Below are 25,578 nucleotides of genomic sequence, written 5' to 3'. Positions count from 1 at the left end.
TTCACACGATTTTCGATCAGTTTGGGAAAAGGATATTCTACCCCTGTGAAACCGAATGAAATTCAGTTTACTCCAATTGTGGTGTTTATATGGAGCATTTTCATTCAGTTTTTAAGTCTAAACCGATTGTAATCGGAATATTTGGGTCCATGTAAACCCAGCTATTGTTGACTTTCCTTTTGTGTGTGTTCTTTAACCTGACCTGTGCGAAAGTCAAACATTTATCAACAACAGGTTTTATTATTCAAATCGTAACTGCAACAGGCATGTATCAAAAAGGTCAATACAGCAAAGCCTTTACAAAATCTGGCTCGACACCGAAGTCTTCCCAAAAATGGCTGTCGCAACAAATTGTAAACAGTTTTATCAACAGTCTTACAGCACTTACAGCAAAAATACAAATCAGCTAAAGTAAGAAAAGCACCTGTTATCGTTCAGTTGTTTAAACACAAACACAATTTGTGCCACTATACAGAATCAAAGTTGACAAACCAAACACAAAGAAACGGAATGTTCAAATTCACTCGACCATTTTGTTTCCGTACAAAAAGAAGAAGAAGAAGAAGAAGAAGGAGGAGGAAAAGAGAAAAGAAAGAAGGACAGCTGGAGTTGTTCCCCACAACAAAAAAAGGCAAAGGGATCGGACAGTGCATTCAAAGACAAGCACACCATGCACTTGATGGGAACAGGAGTTGGTTTGGTCACTTAGCATAGTTTGTGCATAGTTATAAGGCATCAGTCGAGCAGTCCTTTAGGTTTCATGTGGCTGTGAGAGACATTCTGCTGAGAGGGAGTCTCCTTCAGTAGATCCCAGCCAACAACCTTGCACCGTCCGTAGTCGCCTCCTCCCCCGTCTCCCTCTAATAAGAGACTGGCAAAAACCTGAGCGAGTTGAGTTGCGTGGAGTGGAGTGGAGTTCCAGGTTTGAAGCGTGTGCAGTGACTGACTAGTCTCCAGCCTGGCAGGGAAGCCCCCCAGCTCCCCCCCTCCCGCCCGACCCCTTCTTCGGAGTTCAGCCAGGACCGGAGGATGCGGAAACGTCGGAAAAATGACTAATTCCAGTAATACCTTCACAGGATGTCTTGGAGAGGTCATGGTAGACGGAGCTGCGCGTCCAACGCCATCGTTATTTAGGAGTGCAAGAACACATGGTAGCACAGGTGGAGTCGTTTATGGCATCTGGTGTGTCTGAATAAGGTTCTGCTCATGGCTTCAACAGTGGGATGACAGTTCAAACGAGTGGTTCTTCACATCTGTGCTTCGAAGGCAGACCGCGGAGCCGACGTGATTCACTCCAGTTCAAGGGAAAGGTACAACAAACACGGTGATGCGTAAACAGTCTTCGTAGAGGCAGCAAAAGGACTGGGCTTGTCACATTTTTTTTTGTTGTTGTTGTTGTTGTTGTTGTCGTTTTTTTACATGAGGAAGAATCAATACAAATGCAACACCGCATCACTCCCTCTTCGGAGGGTCTTGTGTCTCAATACTCCAGTATTCTCAGTCAATTCAGTCCATTCTTCGAATCTTTTTGTTTTCAAATGGCACTTCAAAATACCAGGAAAAAAAAATGTTTTCTTCAGTTCTTATACTGCTTTCCCCTTTGTGGTTCACCAGCAAAAAAAAGTGGTGTGTTCAGTCAGTAATGCCAAAACTACGGTGGAGAAATAAATAAAAACAAAGCAAATAAAAGAAAATACAGCAGTAGCCAAATGAGGTATCTATGTATTGCTCTATGCCAAAAAAAAAAAAAAAAAAAAGGAATTTAAAAATTAAATAAATTAAATAAAATCAGTGGTTTTTCAAGATGGGAGGCCAAAGCAACAAAACATAAACAAGGTGTTAGGATCAGGTGGGGCAGCAGTGGATGGTGCCCCGCCTGGCCCTCAGTGTGTGGTGAGGCCCTGAGGCCGGGGGTCGTGGGTCAGGAGGTTGAGGTGAAAGGGCACAAAAAAAGGAGTGTCAGGATTCTCTGCTTCCCTGAGGTATTTCTTTGGAGCTGGTTCCTCCTGCGGCCGCGCTGCTGTCTCTTCTCGCCGCGGCCTCCTCTCTGTCCGGGCCGGCTGCGCTCGGCTCCGCCTCTTCGGAGATGGGCGTCTGCTCCTGCAGCAGGCTGCCCCAGCTGGCCTTGTTCAGCCCCATGTGGCCCAGCATGGTCTGGGACAGGCGCGTGTCGGAGAAACGGGCCCACTCTGCAAACAGAGGCTCTGCCACGTATGTCATAAAGCCTAAAAAGAGGAGGAAAGATGCCGATAAGCATTAGATATAAGCCGTGTGTGACGTGAGCACGACAAACATCCAGTCCAGCTGCCATACTTGCCTATTTGAATGTTGCCAACTGTGTTCCTCTCTCTGTCACAAAGCGGACTCACTTCAAGTTTGTGCTTCTTCTCAATGTCTCCTACACAAAATATAAGATATATGAACATTTAGTTACATTATAAGTTATACTATAACACTTAGGTCTTCAGTAGGGTAGTAGGTACTGCAGTGGAGGCTGCAAAATCTTTGGTTGTTTAGACATTTTCATATATATTTTTAAAGTTAAATTTCTTTGAATGCGCATTAACATTAATCCAACATATTTTAGTAAAGGGATAAATGGTGGCAGAAGACATTATCTTTTCAGTCAACAATCCACTCAGAGCGCCACGCTAGACCTGTCAATCTAAACCTCCTGTACACAGTAGGCCCCGCCCCGCAAACTGCTGAGCCTATTCAGTCTCCATGTGAAATCCAGAAGCACGCAGCTATATTAGCAGAAGAGAAGCTTATAGTGCAGTTATATATATATATATATATGTATGTGTGTGTGTAGATATGTACACAGTTATATGTATGTTTACAGCAGGTGCACAGCCTGCACCCTACTGTTGCACGTTTGAAATTCATATTTGAACCTGTATATTATTGAATTGTTGTTGAATGCAAAATTATGATAATAATGTACATTTATAAATATCACTAGGCTGACTTTAATATACAGCACATAGTAGGTAAGGGGTTCGTAATTAATCTCTTTTCAGTTTGGGGTCGTTGGCCTGAAAATCATTGCAGACCCCTGCTATAATAGAATTAGTCGCAGAAAGGACAAAAAAAATGAAAAGATAAATGATGAACAATATGCAGTGCTGCTTAAAGGTATTTTTGCACCTCATAGACATGTAATATTGGCTCATTTTCCTTAACAAACACAAGTTGACTGGGTTCTCTTTGCCTACTTTCAGGTATAAATCTGAGTCATTTTCATGAAGAAATGTAGAAAATTCTGATGGGGTGCAAAAGCTTTTAAGCGCTGCTGTACGTGACGGCAGCAGAGGGACAAATAACCTTGTTGGAAGAACTCCTCTGTCACTTTCTCGCTCCACTGTTTGCTCAGCTCCCACGGTCTGCAGGGATTACAGATGTCCGCACACTTCAGAGCCATCTGCACGGGGGAAAGAGAACAGAAACAAAATAAGAACCCGTTTCCTTATTGAGGTGCTGCCGTTGTCGCGGAAGAGGAGGCAACCGGACCGACCTGCAGGAGGAAGTGTCGGTGGCTGGCGCTGGTCAAGCACAGGTTCTCCTGGTCCAGGTGCATGCGAAACCTGGACAGGTAATCGTTCTGTCTGCTGATGTCCGTGGCCAGGATTAAGGAGCCCAATTCTCTCTCCAGGTTCAGGCTGAGGCGTCAGAGAGCAGATTTATTTATTAACATGATCAGTTTAAGCACCTGAAATAATCCCGTTTAACCTTCCAAACGTGCCTGACAAGCCCTAAGTAACATTTCAGCGTCAGACTGACCTGTCCTCAGGAGGCAAATGGGAGAACAGCCCAGTCTCTCTGAGCAGACCCACTGCCGACTTCCAGTGGTGGTTTTCAAGAACTGAGGTATTCTGTGAGTTGAAAATGAGAAATTAGCGCACAGAGACACTAATTTAATGCATCATACGACGTCTGCACGCAAAGTCAATTCACAAGTGAGTCAGCCACGCTGAAAGACACAAAGACTACGTTGTCTTACTCTATAGAGTGTGGCTAGATAGTGGTCAGTCTTGATGAGGAAAGGCTGGTTGACCCCAGGGTGGCCCAGGTCGTGCGTGGCGGCCGCTAGGAGTCCCAGTAGGATGTCGTAGGAGGTCAGGGACTTCGCGAGCTGAGGTCAAAATGAGAAAATGTCACACAGATACTAGGGACACATAACCCTACCGACCTACATACTGGGACTTACAAGCACATGTCTACATATCTACTGTTTACACCAGGGTCTATAAAAACACAAATTAGGATCATACACTGTATATGATCGTAGTATCGTGTTAAAAATGTGCATATGATAATATCATGTAAATGAGCCAATGCCACTTGGACACAGTGTGTGTTTTACATCTGTTTTCATCCGATCTACTGTTATTTTGGGTGTAATTCATCTCCCAAAAGAGAGAAAACAACATAAGGTTAAAGATGCATTTCCTGGATTTTGCCGTTAATATATGATATCGTGATAATATTGAAGTGAAAATCTGATATTGTGACATATACATGAAATTATAACAACAAACAACAATAAAAAGAAAAGAAAGAAAGCAAACTTATTTTGACTTTAGTGTAATTGAAGGACCAATTACACTGACCAAGATTAAGTGGGTGAAAGTTATTAAACCCAAAGAGAACTACTCACCATGGGTTCCCGCAGGTAGCAGTACATGGCCTGTGTGACATCTGCGGCATGGACCGCGTTGTGGTACGGGTTGTCACTGTGGTAGTCCTCCTGAACCATCACCAAAAACCTCCAGAGTTTGACCATGTCCAGCTGGAAGAGCTCCACCAGGCCGTACTGGTTCAGGAGGTGGTAGGTCAGGGTGATCAGGCTGTTACCTGAAGACAAGTCGGGAATGATTGAACGTTACACTTTAAACTTCTTCACCTCGGTCTTTCACATAACAAATAAAGGGATAATTGCAGTTACACGTCGTAAATGTGTAATATAAAATACAGAATTTCAATCTGTCTGGGCCGGTGAATTCCAGAGATTATTTTCAATCTCAAAAAGCATCTTCAGGCCTTATTTTATAAGTCGCTCACCTTCCCCTACCGGTGACTTCTTATCATTGTCATTATTCCAGACAGTTCAAGTCAGGGACAAGGCAAGAAAATATTTAGAGGCTGGAACACATTTTGACTGATTCAGGCCAGAAAGTCCAATCATACGCATAATTCGTTTTACCTTTACAACTTTGGCTAAGTCATTAAATTTTCAACCTTTTTATTATGATCTGAAATTCACATGAAAAGTACAGAAAATTGTGATTTTTTTGAAAAAAAAGTTCTCCAGTGTCCTCGAGTGAATGTGGAACGCATACCGTCTGTAGCTTGACGGACATATTACTTGTCAATCATTTGCATTTAATAACTAAAATTCTGTTGGCAGGTAAGTTCAGCAACCGTGTCCATAATGCCAAGATTCGCTGGCTGTGCATTCGCTTTGGGAAAGAGCGTAACTTTAACTCTGCCGGTGTTCAAACGAGGACACGACTAATCGAGCCAATGTTTAATCTTTTCCATATTTATTGTCTTCTCAGCTGCTAACTCTGCAGTTTTTGTGGGTCTGTGTGCGAGAGTGATGTCTGCTTCCACTTGTACTTCAGTCCTGTGTCAAATTATGTACCACTAACTCTAACCTCCTGAGACCCTGCGTCCTCATACGGGGACATTAAGTTTTAGGTTTTGTCCTCATTAGTGGACGCTTTAGTCTGCCCTCTAGTGGTAGCAAAGGGTCAATGCACTAGTTGGTAAAAATCACTGACTGTATATACTATTGACAAACCCATCGTGACGTCACACGTTGGATTCTGAACCTCAAAAATTAAGTTTGAAGTGGGCGGAGTCTGCAGTCGCCATGTTGGTCATGTTGGTCACCGCTACTTGTTAGCTCACACTACCGCCTGTCACTCAGAGCGGGAACGCCCTTAATTATTCAGAATTTTAAACCTTAATAAAAAATAAACGAATAAACGTACAGTTATCATGAATAGTGAAATAAACCATTGAAACCAAAATAGTTTTTGGTACCAGGTTGTAAACATGTTTAACATTGCTGTAAAGTTGGGCTTTTTAACATGGCGGTCTATGGGGATTTGCTCCTTTTTTTGGAGCCTCTAGTGGGCACTCGATGAACTGCAGTTTTTGCACTTAGCATGGGCTTCGTCGCTCAGAGGTTGCTGCTTGGTAAAAACACGACAGCGGACATTTCATCAGATTCATTCTACAGACGTAATTCATTCATTCATTCTATAAACTTATGTACGTATACTTATTAACGTTTCTACATTGATACGACCCGCCAATTTAATGAATTTTATCAATAGCAACAAGCTACAACGTTGCTAATTAGCAAGTACTCATTTGAGGACGTTGGGACTTTGTTGTTTGCAATTCTGGCTTTGCTCAGCCATGTTATATTTTTTCACACTTTATTATAATTTCAATAATGTCCACATATGAGGACAAATAAAATACTACTTCGTGTTCAAAGATGATGCTTAGTTTTTATATACGTCTTGGGTCCTACTGATCCCAAATACCTTGGAGACGTTAAAAATGCATAGCAAACAAATGCTTGGGTCTCAGGAGGTTAACACGTTAAGTCTGCGAGACAGAGGAGAACCTCGACACCAACATTAAAAATGCAACACCAACTACTAAAGCTTCATCACACCTACATTTTATTTGCTCTATTAGGCGTAAGACAGACGCCTATTTCATTTCGCTCTAAAGCCAAACTGCACGTGCTCGTGATTTCATTTGCAGAGTAAGATGTAGTGATTGAGTTATACAGTTAATCTTCATACTTTATCCAATAGATGGCACCAGTGGTAACACTTTGAGTCTGAGGCAGAGAGGTGACGCTGGATTGCCGTAACATTTAAAACAACTTCTCAGGTCATGTTGTACGTACCGTTGGTCAACCTATCAAAGAGGAAAATGTCAAAATTCCAGTTCCCGACTTTTTCCAGCATGCACTGCAAGAGAAAGAAAACGGATGCACAGTTAGACGTGTGAAGCCAGAAAAGAAGAAAACGATGATATGATACAATTTTAAAAACTTGTGTGTGTGTGTGTGGCATACTCTAGCCTGTCCAGTGTAATCTTCATCGAGGATGTGGAGGGGGATCTGCTGGGGAACTCCCCGTAGCAGGCGGGACGAGTGCAGGTATCTCTGGAAGCTGAGCAGTCTGTGGACCCTCCTTTCAGGACCAGAGGCGGCCGACGTGGACCCGCAGCTCAGCCGCGCTGGAAACACACACACAAATATATTAAACTAAAGATGCCACAGATAGACAACACATTTGTGGGGCATGTTTATTTCAAAAGCTCGTCAGGCTGCGAGGATAATTTGGCCCGGACGAGCTCGGTGGGGATCTGACACCAGCGCAGCAATATACAAACAGTCGCTGCTGACACAGCCGCCCACTCATAAGCCTTTCGTCTGGGATCACACAGCAGACATGCTTTGTCAGTGGTCTCTCTCCCTCTCTCTCTCTTTCACACACACATATACACACACACATGCACAAAGGCACTGTGTCTGAATAAACTGTTGCTCCCATCCGGAAAGACGTCAGCATGAGGTAGGATTACTTTTCGGGTCAAAATGTCAACACGTGCTCACACTACGTCTTTGTAAGTGTTTGATATTTACTAAAAAAGCTTTCATTGAGTATAAAGGTGGGTATTTTATCACAAAGGACTGATTAAAAGCATATGCCAAGACACACCTCGACCTTTATCAACGTGTGAAATACTGTGTAAAAGCACTGCACAATCGCCTGCCAAACAAACTGTGTGTGGTAGCTACGGGTCGGCGATAATAAAGCTGTGCTCGGATTCGTACTCACTGTGAAGAGTTCGGAAGTCGATGCACAGGTAGGGGTGGGAGCTTCTTCGTTCCGGTTCAAATCCAACCTGACTTCTCACTCTCACATCTCCTAGAAGAAATCAGCACTTATTTCCTCAAGATTTCATACTGCGTGCAGAGAAAGGTGTCTGAAGGTCCCCGTAGTGGCAAGGAGCGTTGACAAGTATTTTACGATTATACGCTGGAATTTATCTTGCTTATGCGCCACGAGGATGGGCTTTACCACATGACGAAGAACAGAGCGCTCCACAATAAGACAAATGGAACTGCAAATTACCAACGTAGCCCACACCCAACCCTCTTAAGCGAGCCTATTTTCCAAGAGCCTCTGTCAGGCAGTTCATTTTTCATCCCTGGCTCTGTTGTCGGCCCTTGTAAGGAGCCGAGTCTGGTTTTCTGGCAACGTCAAAAGAGAAATAGAAATAACTATTTAATAATCATTATTTTATTTTTTTGCTTTTCTGATGTAAAATTTTCATTTTAATGTTTAATCATACCTTTTGCGTGTATAGCAAAAACAGAATTCATACGAATGTTATTTTGTTAAATATGAAAAAAAACATCCTTGTAGTTTTCATTTTTTTCCAAGTCAGTACAGCAGCTGATTTAATGCAGCTCGGAGCCTCGACAAACGGAAACCCCTCATAAAGCTGCTCATGAAAATTAGGACGTGATCGATCTGATAATCTACGAAGCAGGACACAAAACCATTGTGGTAAAACCCATCATTTTGGTACCATTAGCAAACTAAAACAAGCCAAATGTGTGATTTATTTTGAATTCAGACCTGGTGTGTGTATTATCCACTATGTCACACACACACACACACACACACACACACACACACACACACACACAAACAAACACAAACACACACGTCCCAGAAAAAGAAAACTCAATGGACAGACAGGTCAAACAGCTGAGCATGCAATGCCATGTCAGGACGGTCTGCTCTACTATTAGTTCTCCGAGCCTCTGTGAGGGATCTATAGGCCGATCTATGACTTTGTTTTTAGTTGTCAGGCAGAGGAGCGGGGACGGGGGACGGGCTCCGGACTCGGACCCGGCGGACGGCGGCGGCGGCCGGCCTGCTTGTAAAGACTGTGGTGAGGAGCGGTGAGAGCGCAGTGAGGGCGACAGGACGGTGCTGCAACACTGATGCAGTAAAATGTCAGTTGTGTGTCGTTCAAAGCAACGCTCTACATACGGCAGAGGCTCTATTACGGCAGCGGTGTCCCGATCACGGTGCTGCACGAGTGCAATGGTGTGTATCCAGCATTGGCACTTCAGGTCGTGATCGTGTGTGAGTCGGGATTAAAAAAAAAAAAAAGCCGTCACACAAGTGTGTTCCCACAACCAGCATGTTGTTACTTACTTGCAAACAGCTGTTTGAATACTACACAAGCTCCTATCAAAATACCAGAAACTATGAATTACTATTCAAGGCACGGCGACACTGAGCATCACTCTGAGAAGCTGCTTGTAAAGACATGAATGTGGAGAAACTACTTCAGGGTATATACAGGAATCTTGAATTTCAATACCTTTTTAAGACTTTTTCAAGACTTTTCTTAATATTTTATTTTTAATACCACACGTCCACTTTGAATTGTAACCGTTTACATCAGTGTCACATTTAACTTAACAGTTTTATACTATAGTAGACTATAGGCCACTATTATACAACGAGGGATGTAACAATTACCGGTTTCATGATAAACTACGGTAAAATTCCTCAAATTTACCAATTTTTTTTTACCTTTACCAAATTTTAAGACCTCATAAAATCATGATAAGACATTTTAATACATTTTAAGGGTCCTAATTTCCCCAAAATGGAATTATCAGCTTTTTTCAAGGCCCCCGCGGATACCCTGCACATCAGAGACATTTCGCGTGCAGGACATGAATTATGAGGGAAACAACCAAGAGGCCACTATTCATGCACTCTTAGGCACTGAGTGCGTGTCCATATGCATCTGCAACATCTGCAGATGCATGTGCAAGGGGCTCAGCACGTGTGTCTATGTGCGTGTGTGTGATTAGTGTATTTCGAGTGTCACAGGGTCCATGTTTCCCCCTGCGGTGCATTAGCGCTGCCGCTGCTCCGGGGTGGATGTAGGTCATGTCATTATAACTGATGTGGCGAAAGCTCCGAGTCCTGCTATTTGAAAGCGCATCAGCGTTAACTTGGCAGACTGAACCCTGGCCCGGGCAAACACCGGTCTGCATTAGTGCAGCCTCTCCTCACACTCAATTTAATATAAAAATCTAGAGAGACAGATGCTTTATGCCAGTGACGTACGAAGCTGCCATCATATTTAGCCAAGTAAAATGATTAAAAAGCTAAAGCTCCTTCAGTCAGCGCAATAAATTGCTGTTACTGAGACACATGAGCGGTCAACTCATGATCGAGCTGGAAGGAGACAAAGTGTAGTATTATGCGAAACTTAGAACAAAAGTCAAACGGTTCAAACGAGTCACACAATACGCCCTACACTTCCCTTACCGTTGTATACTTCCTAAATATTACGCATTCAGAAAAATACATACATGAAGTGACAAAAGTTCCATATTAGGAAGCACGCATGTATAGTAGAAAGATCTAAAGATCTGCTGCAAATGCACCATTACACCCAATAAGCTCTTATTGATTCTTATTGGTCTTCCTGCATGTATTTGATTGCATCTGTATGGCAGAGCAGTGAGCGCGCTCTCATCTCTCATGCATTTTCTAAACTGCTTATCCTATTTAGGGGCCGCTGAGGGCAGATGGATACATGCGAACGCTGCACGTAACACGGAAATAAAACTCGTGTCCGCGTAGGGTTTAGACGAAATCCCGCACTCGACAAATGATCGGACTTCAAAGACACTCGACGCCGCGGACGCACACGACCTAAACCCTATTGTGACCGAGAGATTAGGAAAAAAGGCCGGGGACTCGGCGGGTTCTGGCCGTGCACTTTTAGTGCTCCCTCATCTCTTCATAATCCACTTCTGATTCATGCCTCGCACTGCTTTTTTTTTTTTTTTCTCTCAAAGCCACTGCGTATTAAGAACTGATCATGGAGAGATTCATGTGTGTGTGTGTCTTTACTGACCAGGAGTGGGGAAACACTTACCTAGCATGCGAATGTACAGCGCCGTTTGGTCGGAGCTGTCGTAAGAGATGGCCCCTCGTCTCTGAAGGAACAGAAAGAGACAGACATTATACAAACATAGTGGGTGCGATTGTATCGTTACAATAAGTGTGTGTGTACAACAACGGCATCTTTCCAAAAACTTTAACATAAACTACCAGTCAAAAGTTTGGACGCGCCTTCTCGCTCGGTTCAACGAGAAGGCGCGTCCAAACTTTCGACTGGCGGCGTCCGCGGCCAGAGGTCGATGAGTAGCGGGCGGCGTGGCGCTGCTACTGTTGGTCCTAATCTGCGGCGTGTGTGTGTTTGTGCCCTGATAAACGTGTTCCAGCGCCGTATCATGGGCCTGATACGCACCGCTATCAGTCATGTGAGAAACATGTGCTACGGGGAGAAACACACACACACACACACACACACACACACACACAAGTACACAGTGTTTCCCATAAATAGAAGTTATTTTGTGTCCCATCCAAACAGATCTGGCCCCACCCAAGATATTTTTTGCTTCCTTTTGAAGGTCTCAAAGCGCCGTCTCAAGCGCAGAAAAGGGTGCAAAACAAAACACTGGAAACAAATACTTCCCTATTCTGACGTCGGCACGTGACTGCAATTTGAATGAATTTGAATTTGTATTTAAATTGAATTTTTTTTTTTTTTTTTTGGAACTGAAACCAGGACGAGATGCTGCCCACTAAAGTGAAACCGAGTCGATGCCGTTCCTCAATAGACTATTAAAAAAAGAAAAAAAAACACCTACAGGGAGAGTTTACGTCTAAATTTAGAGGCTCAGTTTATTAATGTGATCATGGGGAAATTCTCTCGTTTCAAACTAAGTGAGGACATGACTGGATGACTATTTCCCGTGGCGTTATATGAAAATCCTTTTACCTCAGAAATCATTTACAACTACTTTGTAAATTCCTATTTAGACCATTAGCTCATGGTACCTGTGACTGAACCAAGAAGTTGCACAATTACAGCGTAAATGTTACGGACGTGCCTGAAAGAAAACAACTCTTTACGCCAGGAGGTGTCAGTAGTCGGTATCTGTCATTAAAATGGAAAACTGGATGAGCTGCTATTAGCTGGGGAGGCACACAAACGCTCATCTCCTCGGTCCATCTGCAGTCCGTTCATTCTGGACGATTATGTTGTTGTGAAAATACTAGATAGAGATGTAGAACTAGAAAAGCCTTCCGTGCCCTTTGAGATTTGTTGTTTTGTGTTTTGGTGTTCTTTCGACACTTCGGTTACTCTTCTTGTTCGCTGGTTTTCTAAGGTGACAGCCGGTCTGACACCGACGGCTCAACAGCGGATAAACAGTCGACTGCAACTACGATAAAAGTCTTAAAAGTGGTGAACTATGATATGGCACAACCACGTTTACAGGTTTGTAAATTCAGACATTTATAAAGAAAAAAAAAGGTTGTGAATATCATCGTTCAAAGCACGGAAGGGCAATGATATATATATACGATATAATTTAGGACCGATTTAATTGATGCTCAAACCTCTGCTGACCAACCTATAACCATCAAATGCTACAATGATAATAGAACTTCAGACATTAATAATTATGTTCAAAGTAAAAAATCAGAGTCAACTTGTTTTTACCTCAGAAGAAGATTTGCTTTTAAGCCCCAAGTTGCTCGAACTACTTTGAAACAAATGTGTATTTCGGTTGTTCTTGTTTGTGTGAAAGTATGGAATTCCCAACTATCTGATGTAAAAGGTTGCACAAATATTCATTAATTAATGAATTAAAGTATAAATGCAAAGAAAAAATCGTCAATATGCACTCAAAACTTAAACTGGATGTTAATGATGAATTGTTTTGAGCTTCTAAATGTGCACTTGTATGGGGAATTTATTATTTTTGGTTTTGTTCACTGGTGTAGGCTACTGAAAGTCAACTCGTCAGACCATCTTAATTGTTCATGTATCTCGTTCTTTCCCATCACGAAGGCGTTCATTTCAAAATGTAGTGAGCAATTACGTACAAATTGTGTTGTTCACTTTCATGTAAGGAATAAATAAATACATTTCTTAAATGCTACATTAAAAACAAAAGAGTGTGGGCGTCTGGGTTCAGATTTACACATAAATAAGTCAGGGTTTACTGAGCATAAATGCACTTGAACTATGGAAGGACAGGACGTTCTTTATGCTGGTCATCATGCACCAAAAGGTTCTGCTGGTGCATTTTGTGATGCATGGACAACAAATGCATTTATTTTGCCTTCAGGAGCCGCAGTCATTTCTGCCCTACCTACAGATTATATTTGGTCTTAATACGGGGAACTAGTCGCCAAAATGCGGACGGAGATTCCAGCAAAAATATTTCAGTTTTTTTTGCACCAACATCCAGTTTTGATCACAAGTGTCTCCGAGCAGGTGGCAGCTGCAGCAGGAGCCGTCGCCGTCGCGTCGCTGGCTCTGCGTCTGCTGTAGCTGCATATTTGCTGTCGACAGGCAGCTGCACCGAAGGCGCTGGCTCACCTCCCCGTGCACTGCGCACATCCTGGCCGAACTCCAGGACGAGTCTCCGCTCTCCCTTCTTGGGCTACCCTCGTCTAGGGTTACCCATTCCACGGGGAGCCTGCATAGCTGGCAGGTTAGCTCACTGACTGACTGACTGACTGACTGGCTGCCAGACAGATGGCCGTCTACTGGGACAGACTGTTGACAAACCTGAATCAATAGATAACACCCAGTTACACAGGGCATCTTAGCGCAGTCTGTAATCCTTCCTTAACAGCTAATGAAAAACAAGTCTTTTAAAAATGCTCGAAATAAAAATTTCAAGTGTGACAAAAATCCAGTAAACGTTAAGCTACGTTGCGGCTTTCAGGTACGGAGTCTGAACCACAACAACCGCTTGGTCGCACAACAAACATAAACACACTCATTACTTCATAACCTTAGGATTACTATGAATTTCCATCTCGCACACACACACACACACACAAACCCGACAATGTCTGTTCTTTAGGCTCATGACAGTCGCCAATCCAAAGCTAATATTTTACCGGCTAGCAAACAACTTGAGTCAGGGTGGGTAATGTGCAAAGCTGTATTTTAGTGTCAACAGGACCCTGTGTTGACACACGGCACCAGTGTTTAGTGTGAGCATTATAGATTGTGTGTATGTATGCACGGGCTGTGTGCCTCTGCGTGAGTGCGTGTGTCGGAGGGGGGTGGGGGGGGGGGGGGGTTGTATCGGCTCTAACGTGCGTGGGAACTGTGTAACGCCGGCTCTAGGGCTGGGAATGAAGACAGACCGGCCCTGCCAACACTTGCCCAAACAAACCTTTTGGCCAAAGCGCACGCTCGCGTACACACACACAACAAACACGCATCCAGGGCCAGACAACAGTTGGCACTTACTACCATGTGCTCCCTTGTGAGCCGGGTAAGAAGTAGGCAGCAGTGCACTTTGTCAATGTCACATTCACACTGCGAACAGAGGGGAAAGTCACGTTTTACCCTTGAAGTGACCAGCCCACAACACACACCCCTGCTGCCACGCCGCGCAGCATCAACACGCACATACACACACAACACCACGCACACCCGCGGTCCTGTCGTGATTCGACAAGAAACTGAGCCGCTTTGTAAGCTTTGTGTGTTTGGGATTTGTGCCTCACGGTCGAGGGTGATGGGAGATAAGGGAGAGACGCGCAGGACGTCAAGGGCAGGACTTGAACTCTGCGCTACATTCGGATAAATAATTTGTCCAAGTGACAAATTCAGATTTGACGCCGTTTTCAGCGAAACTAAATGGTGGCAATGTATGTTTTTAAATACATTTGCCAATTCATAACTTGGAAACATCATTTTCGTTAAGATTTAACAGAGTACGCAGGTTTACGAGTGAGAAACTATGAGGTTAACGAGCTGTGGGCGAACCGGAGCTTGGATCCCAAAATTCTCCACCCAGAAACTGTGATGTGGTTGGAGGGAAATTCAGTCACCATTCAAAAATTAATTTAGGTTTGTTGGCGCCAATCCAATAGTTTAGCTGTGCTCCATTTGAGTTAATTTAGTTTACAACCAAATAACCGTAAAGGACGAACATTTAACAGTGATACGTGTATTTGTTGAGAAGCACACGACACGTAATTCGTTGGTTACAAGGCTGTTCAGTTCTTCTACCACAATAAAACCCAAATGGCGAGTTACCACGCCTCATATTCTGAGGCTGGCTATGCTAAGCTACAGCTACAGCTACGTAACAACAAAAGATTTTCATGGCCCAGTTACAAACTGACAAATTTTAATAATGAAGCAGCAACATCCAACTATTCCCTCATTTTGAAGCTATTAAGTCTAAATTTTAGACAACGACACTGTGCTAAATATTCACAGATGACAGACCACAGACCACACTACCCAGCAATGAAGAAGCTGCTTTTCCTCCGTTTAAATAGTAACAAAAGATGTTTTGTCAGCTTAATGCAATATATGAATAATATATTCATCTCAGTCTGTATTTGGAAGAATCCTATTTTTTTTTTTTTTTATCTCTGCAACCTGAATCTGAATCTCAGCCCTCAAAACCAAAAGCATGTGTTGGTACAGCCAGCACCCATATCGCAGATACTTATCAGTCATGCGAACAGGTGCGTCACAGCCAAGGAACGTCTGCCAGCTGATTACAGGCTGAATGACAAAAAAACGCAGATAAATTATCTGTGTCAGTCATCATTCCTAATCACCATCTTAGTAAAAAAAAAAAAAAAAAAAACACAAACAAAAAAGATGTTGTTGTCTGTCAACATGGCCACCGGGGAACTGGAAGAACTGAAATTAAGAGAAAGTGTCTTTTGGATATTAAAACTTTAGGAACTAAAGCTTTAGCATTCAGTTTTTCTATTAGTGTTTTATTTATTTTGGGGTTTTTTTTTGAAAGATGAAGGACCCTATTGCTTTGGCTACAAACCAACAGGGACATTATTTATCCGTCTTCTCCTGATGACCTAAATCATCCCTTAAACTGAGCCTTTAATGGACACACTGGATATTAGACAGATGGTAGTAATCCATGGATCCATTCTCATTAAAAAAAAAAAAAAAGTTAAACTTAGCACTGAAACTTGTAATTTGTGATTTTTTGATAAAGACGTGAAGAACGTAGAGTTGACAAAGCGAAGCACAATAACTGGAAACTGGTGAAAAGACAAGTCCTTATCGTTCCTAATCACCATCTTAGTAAACAAGCGCAAACAAAAAAAAAGATGTTATCTGTCAAAATGGCAGCTTTAAGGAACTAAAGCTATGACCTACACGTCACTCCTACGTCATGCTGGTTATCAGTTTGCATTTGACGCTCAGACTCGGGCGTCTGGGAGCTGGGATTCAAATTCTTTTACCGATCTGTGGTATCTTTGGTGTGTTATTTATTTTGGTTTCGTGCAAAATGAAGGCGTACAGCTGAGAAACTTGTCTCACTTGGCTACAGACCAATGGGGTCATTAGTCGTCCGTCTTCTCCTGATCGCCTAAATCATCCCTTAAATGGACATAATGGATATTGGACAAACGGCAGCAAACCATGGATCCATTCTCATAAGAAAAATGTTGAAAACGTATAGACTTAGCATTGAAACACTTAATTTGTGAGTTTTTTAAAGACACTACAGTTGACAAATGTCCATAAAAACTGGAAACTGGAGAAAACTCTTTTTGTCCCTAACATTAGCATAGCTGCTAACATTAGCGGTCTTGCCTCCACGCTACCTCAAAACTCCATTATTAAAGGTTTTCTAACCTAGCAAAAGTAAAGTAGGAGCTGGGGGCTTCATGGAGCGTAACTAGCTTTATGTTCAGTCGTCAGCAGACCAATCACAAGGCCAAGAAAGGGTTAAACCTCAACTTATCAAACTAGCTATGTTTTTTCCATTTACTTGTGACAGAGAAACTAATTCAGACCATCGATATACTACAAATACTACAAATAAATACTAAACTAACAGCATTACAATGACTCACACATATTTTTTTTTCGCCTGTTTGTGTTGGTAAAGCCTCACAAATTTAACAAAAACTATGCCTTTGGGCGCAGCCCCTCAGTGTTTACTTGCAGCAGTCTGAGAACAAGCACATTTCTGTTTTGTTTGGGAGTTTACCACTAGCGTAACAGTCCGCTGATTGTGCTCCCTGCAATTCCACATAAGCTCGTTTACATACTGCTCTGTCTCTTATCTTGGCTTCGTCTCGGTGCCTGGGGTCACAACACTCAGGTTTCTGAGGTCGGGACCAGATGTCAGAACTCCTGACTTGTGTAAGTAACCCCGGGTCTTCAGTGTTTGTCATTTTCTGACACATGCAGTTAAATAAAAGTTACACGAAGTTAAAAGAAAAAAAAGCAAAACAAAAAAAAGAAGTGGACTTGTGTGACCTTACTGGTGACGTCTTACCAGTTTAAGTCTGTCGAATTTCTACGTTTTGTCGCCCTTAAATGAGTCGCGAAAAACTTCAAAACACTTCAGTGGCTTTTTCAAACGCGCTTTCCCGTCACCGCAGCTTTTTGATTGGGTTGATATCGCAGTCTGATGTCCTTCGAATGGTATTCAACAGTCCGGCGCGTTGCGCCGCATGCTCACACTTCCTCGTTTCAAACGCAGGCGTAAAAACCTGCCTTTACACTGTTACGTTTTAAAAACCGAACTTAAACTCGGCGCAGGCCTTTTTTTACAAGCAGCAAGTCAACCGGTGGCAAGCAAATGAGGAAGCCAAGCAGGATTCCTATAAACTGACATATCAGAAACAAAGCAGTGTACACACGCACACCGCAAACACATGTAAATTTCAGAGATAAAAGCTGCCGGACTCAGCGCGGTTTCATAAACTAAAAGCTTCCTTCTGAGTTATGACCTCTCGCAGCGCTCTGCAGTGTGGGATGGCACATTCCGATAACTGAGTGCTAGGCCGTAAACACGGGCAGGTTTGGAGTGTGTGCGCGCCAGTCGCTGCATACACAAAAGCTCCAGATAGAGTCTACCTGTTGGAAGAGTGTTTTATGAGTACACTGTCGACTGTGACACGCTCCAGCTGCAGAGCGTTTCTGAGAGAGGGCTGCTGGTTTGAGGAGAGGCCTGGGGTGAATTGGCCCCGTGCCTCAGCCAGCAAATGAAAATGAGTGTTCTCGCTGAACAAAGCCGCGTGTTTGTCGAGCGGTAATATATCTACAACCCGTGTTTTTTTTACTGGCGGGTAAAGTGTCATAAAATGATTTAAGCCCCCCTTTTTTTTTTTTCCCTTACACAGGGTGCTTGTATACATCTGCTTTTAGCGGTGCCCTACGACATAAACACAGATAAGGGGGGAGCTTTTACTTTCATATTCTCACAGACTGGCTACCCTGCACAGGAATTTCATTCATTTCAAACATCATCCCCAGGCTCTAATTGCTTCTCGAGGCCAGCTTAATGCCCTCCAACCCACCCCCTTACCCCTCCTTGGAAACTTATGAGGAGGGCAAACAAAAAACCCAGGTCTCCGACCAGTGCGATCCGTCTATGTGTTTTAAAACCAGAAACGCTTGTGGAAACGCTCCGCTTTCCTGCATACGCTCCTGTGCATGTAAACCTCCTGCAAATATAATTAAAACTCAACCGGAGCAGTTGACATCATGTCGATGCGTGTGTCGATGTGTGGAACCACATTCTCACGGCCGATTGCACCCGACACTGCAGCACAAAAACAGAACGGTCATGTGATAGGGGCCTCCGTACAGAGGCAGAGACAGACAAGAGGAGTTCGTTTGTTTGAATGAAAACAGGATGTGAGGTTTTCGCTCCTGTTTGTTTAATAAATAGCACAGATCTCCTTTAATAACGACCGACGCCGCGCATTCCCGGTTCATTCATTTCGGCTGAGAACCCTCGGTTTTGGCACCGCGGGGGTTAAAGTTTTTGTGAACGGTTGTGAAACACCAGGCTCAGAGTCTGAACAGCTCCTTCAGCATTCTTACCACATCCTGAAACTACGTCAATCTGATGGCAATGCACAGCAAAAAAAAAAAAGACCTTATCGGTTCAGTTAAAATCAACAAAGTAACTCCCTTATACAGGAGCACTGTACTGTATTCCCTTATCAACGTCTGCGCAGAAACATCCACAGTGTGGATGAAACTAGCGGCGCTATCTCCAGCCCTTATGCGCAGGCTTATCATCATCCTCCGAGTTCAAACGTCTGAAATGAGATGGAGCTGATTGAGGGTCAGCGGCCACCACTCTCTTGATGATATCTCCGGCTATGATATGATGGACTCAGCTGAGAGCAGTGTTTACAGACTAAGCTGCTCTCCTCCCATTATCACCGAGAGCCACGTGACTGCATCAATAACCGTGGCATCTGTTTATTGACTCATGCGTCTTTTTTCATTTTTTTATTTATTTATTTTTTTTAGACAAGTTAAACAGCTTCGTGACAACCATGTGACGGTGTCTTTTAATCCCGAGCCCTGACCTGTGCGTCATTTCCAATATGCGTGCAGTAACGCCGTGATGTTTTTTTTTATACGAAAACATGTGTTTTGTAGTTAAGGTGAGAACCACATGACTTGTTTGCTGCGTCCAAGTCCTCGCCTGGTATTACCGGTGCTTTCATTTTTGCACCAATCTGACCCATCTCTGTTTACCTTCATCTTTTTCAAGAGGAGCCTGATGGAACCAGCATGCACCACTACATCCAAGCTACATTCAAACTTATCTCCCGGCTCACTTTTGGGAATTAATCAACAAACAACATGCATTGTGCTGAAAAACAATGGCGGCATTGTAACGGATAAAAAGGCGCCCATTTATCTAATGCCGTTGCTGTTTACAACGCCTCTTCAGCGGCATATTTACACCCAGTCATAAGCATTCCATAACCACAGAGTGACATATTCTTCGGAGCCTCGGTCGTGCCTTCAACCCCGAGTCTTTTCGTCCTCTGTTTACAAGAGGAAATGTCTTCATCTTGCGAGGGAAGAGGAGGAGGGGCGGAGGAGAAAAAGAAAGAAAGTGAGGGAGCCTGCGAGTGAGCGGAACAAGATAGCCAGAGAAAGAAAAGAGACTGAGACTCCGGCCATCTGTGAGTCTGGCGGAGGGCCAAACCACTGCCCACAGAGCCCAGGCACATGCCTAACTGCCTCTTTCTGCAATGGTAGTCCAGCCCTGCTTCCACAAACAACAGGCCTGTGGAACCACACACAAAAACACAGCAGCCACCAAGGACAAATGCACCCTTATGGTCATAAATAGGGCCTGAAACACAATATTTGTAGAAGTGTAATTGCTCAGTGACAAAGGCTGAGTGACACTGCTGCATACGCGCATGCATGTTCGCCCGATTCAGCCGGCGATCGGGAGGGGAAGAACTACCGATGGCTATGTCAGCAGGTCTGCTGCCGTTTTAGTTTTTTGCACCAAGTATTTGTAAAAACCCAGAAAAAACGTCAGCCCGGTCATCACTGCCTCGCTCAACGCTGCAGAGTGCACCGTCCGCTGCAAACGCCCCGTTTTTTTTTTTCACAACAAAGGGAGCACAGCAACAGTGCACCTCACAGTGGCCGGATGAAAAGGAACTCCGGCCCGCTTGAGAAATCAACTGTTGAACCTGACCGTGAGGCAAAAACGACGGCGGCCTCAAAGTTGCTTTTAAGAAGAACAATCCAGCATTGTCCTGAGATGGATGCTCTCTTGCGGTTTTGAGATCCGCTCCAGGGAGGGAACTCTCTCCTTTTGGCTGCGGTTCCAGAGGCAAGGTCCAAAGACGGTTTCAGGACCTTCGGGGGTGAGTTTTGTGAGGAAGAGCATGACAGTGGAGTGGTTATAGTAAGTATGAACAAACAGAGAGACTAGATGGAGGTCAGAGAAATCCCGTCCGGTTAACTTAGCCGACAAAACATCACTCGGGGGGTGAAAAAAGAGAAAAACATACAAAGTGGACGTGCCTTTGATGGACTGGGCTATGCATTGGTCTAGGAGGGGGGTGCCCGTGAGGATGGGACACACATGGGTGGTTATGTGGAGCAGCGTCCTGCACAAAGCACTAATGGACGGCCCATTGAAGAAGAGGGTAACACAGTCAAAGACAGTCACTTAATGCATGGCTAATGGGTTGGGAGATGCCATACAACACTGTGGGAAAACTAGCGGGATGTGACCCCGAAGATATGAGAATACGCTTTTGTCCGAAAAACAATGAAGCAATAGAAAGGATTTTTTTTTTTTTTTAACTAAAATTGAAAAAGCAACTGATTTCTCAGAGCTAACGCTGCATGCACACATGGAACCGCTTCTTAAACTCCTGCACTGGATGTGCACTGCACTGAACTTCTGACTTGTGCTGTGTGCATGACCCCCACAACAGGAAGACGGTGCTGTAGCGGTCCATCTTTTCTTTCCCTCCACCAAAGAGCAGGTGAAATAAACAAGAGGCCGCGTTTTAAAAAGAGTTCAAGCCTTCGGACTCGGAAAGCGGAAAGTTCAAGCCCGACCCAATAATTTACTTCTGTCAATGTGTCAGGGGAGGTTAACGTAAATAACAGCGCGGCACGCTCCTCCTGACAAATCCCAGGAGCAAACTGGTTCACTTCAGAGCCGGTTAAAGTGTAAGCCAAGAAGGAGGCCCTTTTTAGTGTGGGAAACACACACACACAAATACAAAGTTGGTCTTGGGAGATGTCCTGTTGTGTGTGTTTAAGAATAGGCTGTCTGTGTGTGAGCAAGTGAGTGTTCACAAGGGCCTAAATATCCTGCAACCACCTGCAAGATTCCTGTGGATTATTCATTAAGTTGTTGGAAATGAGCTGGTTTTAAAGGCCTGCGCGTTTCACAAAGCCAACAACCACCGTGACTATAGGATAGAAAACATTCAACTCAAGTGCAATATTTATTTATCTTTTACCTGTGACAGCTGTCTTGGATCAGGAGCCCCGAAGAGAGAAGAGCTGGAGCTGAAACTAATGGCCCCCCTCCGGCTGAGTACATGCTTGGGAACCGGCCTGTCTAGAGGCAAAACCGGCAGCTGATAACATACTTCCATTGAACAGTCAGGGCTGGATCCGGATCAAAAATATAAAAAATAATAATAATAATAATAATAATAATAGTAGTAGTAATAAATCAAATGCAATGGAAAAAGCTGATGGATGCAGTGCGAAAAATGTGAATCAGAAGAGTCTCCCTCCCCCCCCTCCCCCCCAAAAAAAGAAGGAAAAAAAATATATATTCTTTCAATATTGTGGAGACGATCCGATATCGAGCTGCAAAGTATTTCTGTTCATTATGAGCGACTCAAAACTTGTCCAGATCATTGATGCTGCATCTCGTCTAACCCCCACAGTTTTACCTCATTTGGTGTCATCCTGTGAGGAGGGAGGAAAAATAAATATATATATATATATATATAAATCTCACGCCGCTGTTGCATTTGCCCCTTTCCTTCTCATTTTGCTCAAATCCGGGCCCACGGACGAGGAGACCTTCTTGCCATTTTCTGGGTCTTTATGAAATCGCTTCCTCATTTTCAAAGCAGAAAAAAAATACGTCCGCTCGTTTGGGCTTCGTGGCGCCTGCAGATCCGCATATTACATATCCCGATATGCAAACAAAAGGCACGACCACTTCCAAAAAATGTCCTCAGCATATCATATTCTCCGTAACACACCGGCGGATGAAGAAGGAGAAGGAGAAGGAGAAGAAGGAGAAGAAGAAGTGGAGGCAGCTCCAGGATGTGGCCGGGGAGGTCTTTCTCTTTCTGTCCGTCCGTCTTTCTCATTCAGAGCCGAGCCGCTGGCGAGATGAAATAATCAACACGTAGGGCTTTTCCGTCTCTTCTCTGCGGCTGCATGATGAAGGAGCAGTTGTCTAGTTCGCCGCTGACCGTGAAACACAAAGTGTCTGGCTCGGAGAGGGGAACCCCGACGTTCATCTCATCTGCTGCGACTCCGCTAGGGCGCAAATGGAGCGCATTGGCACGCAGCGCAAAAACTACCGACCCCCCTCCAAATAAAAAAAAAAAACAAAAAAACAACAACAACGGCAAAATAAAAAACCTACAGTGTGTTTACTTCCCTACTACTACCTACCTATCGACCTAAACATTAGCCTACTGTATGCTTTTAAAGCGCACACCACCTGCCTGAGATGGTGCTGTTGGAGCTAGTAAAAAAAAAAAAAAAAAAAAAACGCCCTTGTCTGGACTCGACCAATCGCGTGAAGGCATTCGTTGTAAGCTCGACGCTGATTGGACGGCGCCGCTTCGGGGACACGAAACGACGCTTGCGATTGGCTGAGCGGCCAGGGCGATCCCAAGTCCTATATGAGCAGTCGTTTGCAGACGGCGTGGACTTTCTCAAGGGTATTCCTCCACAACGGGGCTTGCCCTGCAGCGGTCCACATCATTGCCTGTGATTACCTTCCTCTCATGAGTCATACTACTTGGGAGCAGAGACTTACCAGGAGTTTGAAAACACCAGCCTAGGAAACACTGCTAAATGCTGCATCTCTCTTCGGCTGTGGCAATTTGCTCCATATGCTCGCATGTGGTGACTCAAGGCACATGTAAAATCCATTATAAAGTTGACTCATTTTATTGTCTGCACGCAGTGTTTGGATTTTACTGGCCTGCACTGAACGTGTCTGAGATACTGGTTTGTTAATTTATACGCATGATAAGGCGTAGATGACCCCCCCCCAGCTGCAAATAAGTGCTGCTAATACTTCCCCAAAACGTACTACGACAATAACCGTCCAGGAGATTAACATTTTCACTGGAGGTTTCTCTGCCTCGTCCATATGCTGGGGGACAATGGATGTACCATGGCAACAGGCAGGCCCGGTGCCAGTGCTGGCATAATCCCCTCCCTCCCCACTTCCAATGGGGTCTGAATGTTGCGCCGCAAAAATCACACCCCCCGCAAAGAGGTCCTGCATCTTTTCCAGGCAACTAAGGCAACACACAAACACAAACGTTGGGGGCAGACAAGTGGCAGGAGTGGAAAAGCCGTCTCATGTTGAGTTTTTCGACCGTGTTATTTTAACAGCTTGAGCTCGACGCTAAGAGAAAAGAGAACTTTTATTTGAGAAACAATCAACCACGTTCCCCTAACATTAAAATGACACCAGTTCTGAGGCTCTACTGCTACAACTACACAACCCTTTGCAAAGTTCGGACTTTGCAAACCTGAATGCTGCATCGTTAAAGTGCAGTTAAATAAGTAAAAGAAGAATAACTATACTTCTAATTAAGTCTTATCCATCCTGTATTGTGTAATCATTTGTGGCTGAGAGCGCATCCACCTTTAATATGATGTAACCTGCAACTTTTCCTGTGGTGTAATGTCCTGCCTTTTCAAACGCTATCTGTTACAAACTGTACAGAGATGTCAGCTGCACATGGCTGTCGCTGTTTTGTGCTCAGTTTACACAACTGTTGTTGCCAGACAACTAAAACTGCTTGATTGGACATATGACTACGTCTGCGGCGCGTCACATCTGCGCGGACACGTCAGCGCACACTATACACCCACTCCTCTAAATACACCCCCGGGAAAAAGGGGTTTGAGAAGTATTTCCACTCAGTCATTTCTTTCACAGCCATTTATTTGCCACATGCACAAAAACGCAGCGTGCACGGGAACACAGGTGTGTTTAAGTGCCCCGGCGTCGGCCTCAGGAGCCAGGTGAGGTGCTAAATAAATGCTGATTCCCCCTGGTGTCACAGGTGCAGCATCCGCATGTGAGCCCCCCCCCCCTCAGTGCTCCATCCCCCCAGAGTCTAGTCTTCATGTCAACTCACACGAGACAGGCCGCGATCCGCGGCGGTGTCGGTAATTGATTTACCTTTTACCCTCTGAAGACAGCGTGAGCATCACTGGAGTCATTATCTTTTCCTTCGCGCAGCAGTTTTTCACCTATAGAAGAAGAGATTCTTTGTGTGAATCTGTCAAGAGACACAACACCGCACATTAACGGACGGACCCACACATGGAAGCACAACGACACTCACACTTTAATACATTTAGTTAAGTGCGTTTACCATCAACCTTTGTCTGCACCGTTGTGATCATCAGCTTGAAATTAAAACCAAAAACACAATACCTTTGTCTCATTTATCATTATCGACGCCTTATGATGGGTTACTGTGTATGTAGCGCCATCTTGTGGTGAAAAGAAGCACTTACAATGAAAAATCATTAAGATGCACTAGAAGTATTTGGTTTAATTGTGTAGTAAAATTGGTTGCATTTTTAAAAGTCTGGCATTGTCTAATATGTTAACTACTATACATTACATTACGCATTTCAAAGATATGGAACGTGTTCATGCTAATTTAATAGTGAGGAGTGTGTGAAGGAATGATACAGAAGGTCTTTCCTTCCTGTTGCTGTCATAATATGTGCAATATTATTATTATTACTCTCATCATTTCACTACTCACTCGGTACCGTGTACAGTCCTGTGCAACACCCGTTATATATCCGTTTGCAATTCAATACTTACCTAAGGTCTGTTGTACAATACCTTTTTGTTACAAT

General features: G+C 43.9%; 1 protein-coding gene and 1 long non-coding RNA gene across 4 annotated transcripts; both read right to left on the bottom strand.

Moving 5' to 3' along the window:
• Window positions 1-220: 220 nt before the first annotated feature.
• pde7a (phosphodiesterase 7A) lies at window positions 221-23,209 on the bottom strand. 3 transcript variants are annotated; one of them, XM_047568566.1, is made up of 12 exons: window positions 21,945-23,209; window positions 11,023-11,083; window positions 7,878-7,967; window positions 7,109-7,272; window positions 6,938-7,001; window positions 4,661-4,857; window positions 4,004-4,135; window positions 3,784-3,875; window positions 3,518-3,662; window positions 3,328-3,424; window positions 2,318-2,398; window positions 221-2,225 (listed from the first exon to the last, which is right to left on the bottom strand). In XM_047568566.1, the coding sequence occupies exons 1-12, from the start codon at window positions 22,080-22,082 to the stop codon at window positions 1,960-1,962; spliced, it is 1,527 nt and encodes a 508-aa protein (XP_047424522.1). In that variant the 5' UTR covers window positions 22,083-23,209; the 3' UTR covers window positions 221-1,959. The 3 variants fall into 3 exon arrangements, with proteins under 3 accessions (XP_047424522.1, XP_047424523.1, XP_047424524.1); XM_047568567.1 differs by having other exon boundaries at window positions 7,878-7,964; XM_047568568.1 differs by lacking the exon at window positions 7,878-7,967.
• On the bottom strand, window positions 15,194-21,935 carry LOC124995854. Its single transcript, XR_007110765.1, has 2 exons — window positions 17,465-21,935; window positions 15,194-15,708 (listed from the first exon to the last, which is right to left on the bottom strand). It is a non-coding gene; the product is annotated as an uncharacterized LOC124995854 (long non-coding RNA).
• Window positions 23,210-25,578: the final 2,369 nt, after the last annotated feature.

Source organism: Mugil cephalus, chromosome 18, assembly GCF_022458985.1.
Source record: "Mugil cephalus isolate CIBA_MC_2020 chromosome 18, CIBA_Mcephalus_1.1, whole genome shotgun sequence".
NCBI classification, from domain to species: domain Eukaryota; kingdom Metazoa; phylum Chordata; class Actinopteri; order Mugiliformes; family Mugilidae; genus Mugil; species Mugil cephalus.
This window is presented reverse-complemented; position numbering and strand designations above follow the sequence as displayed.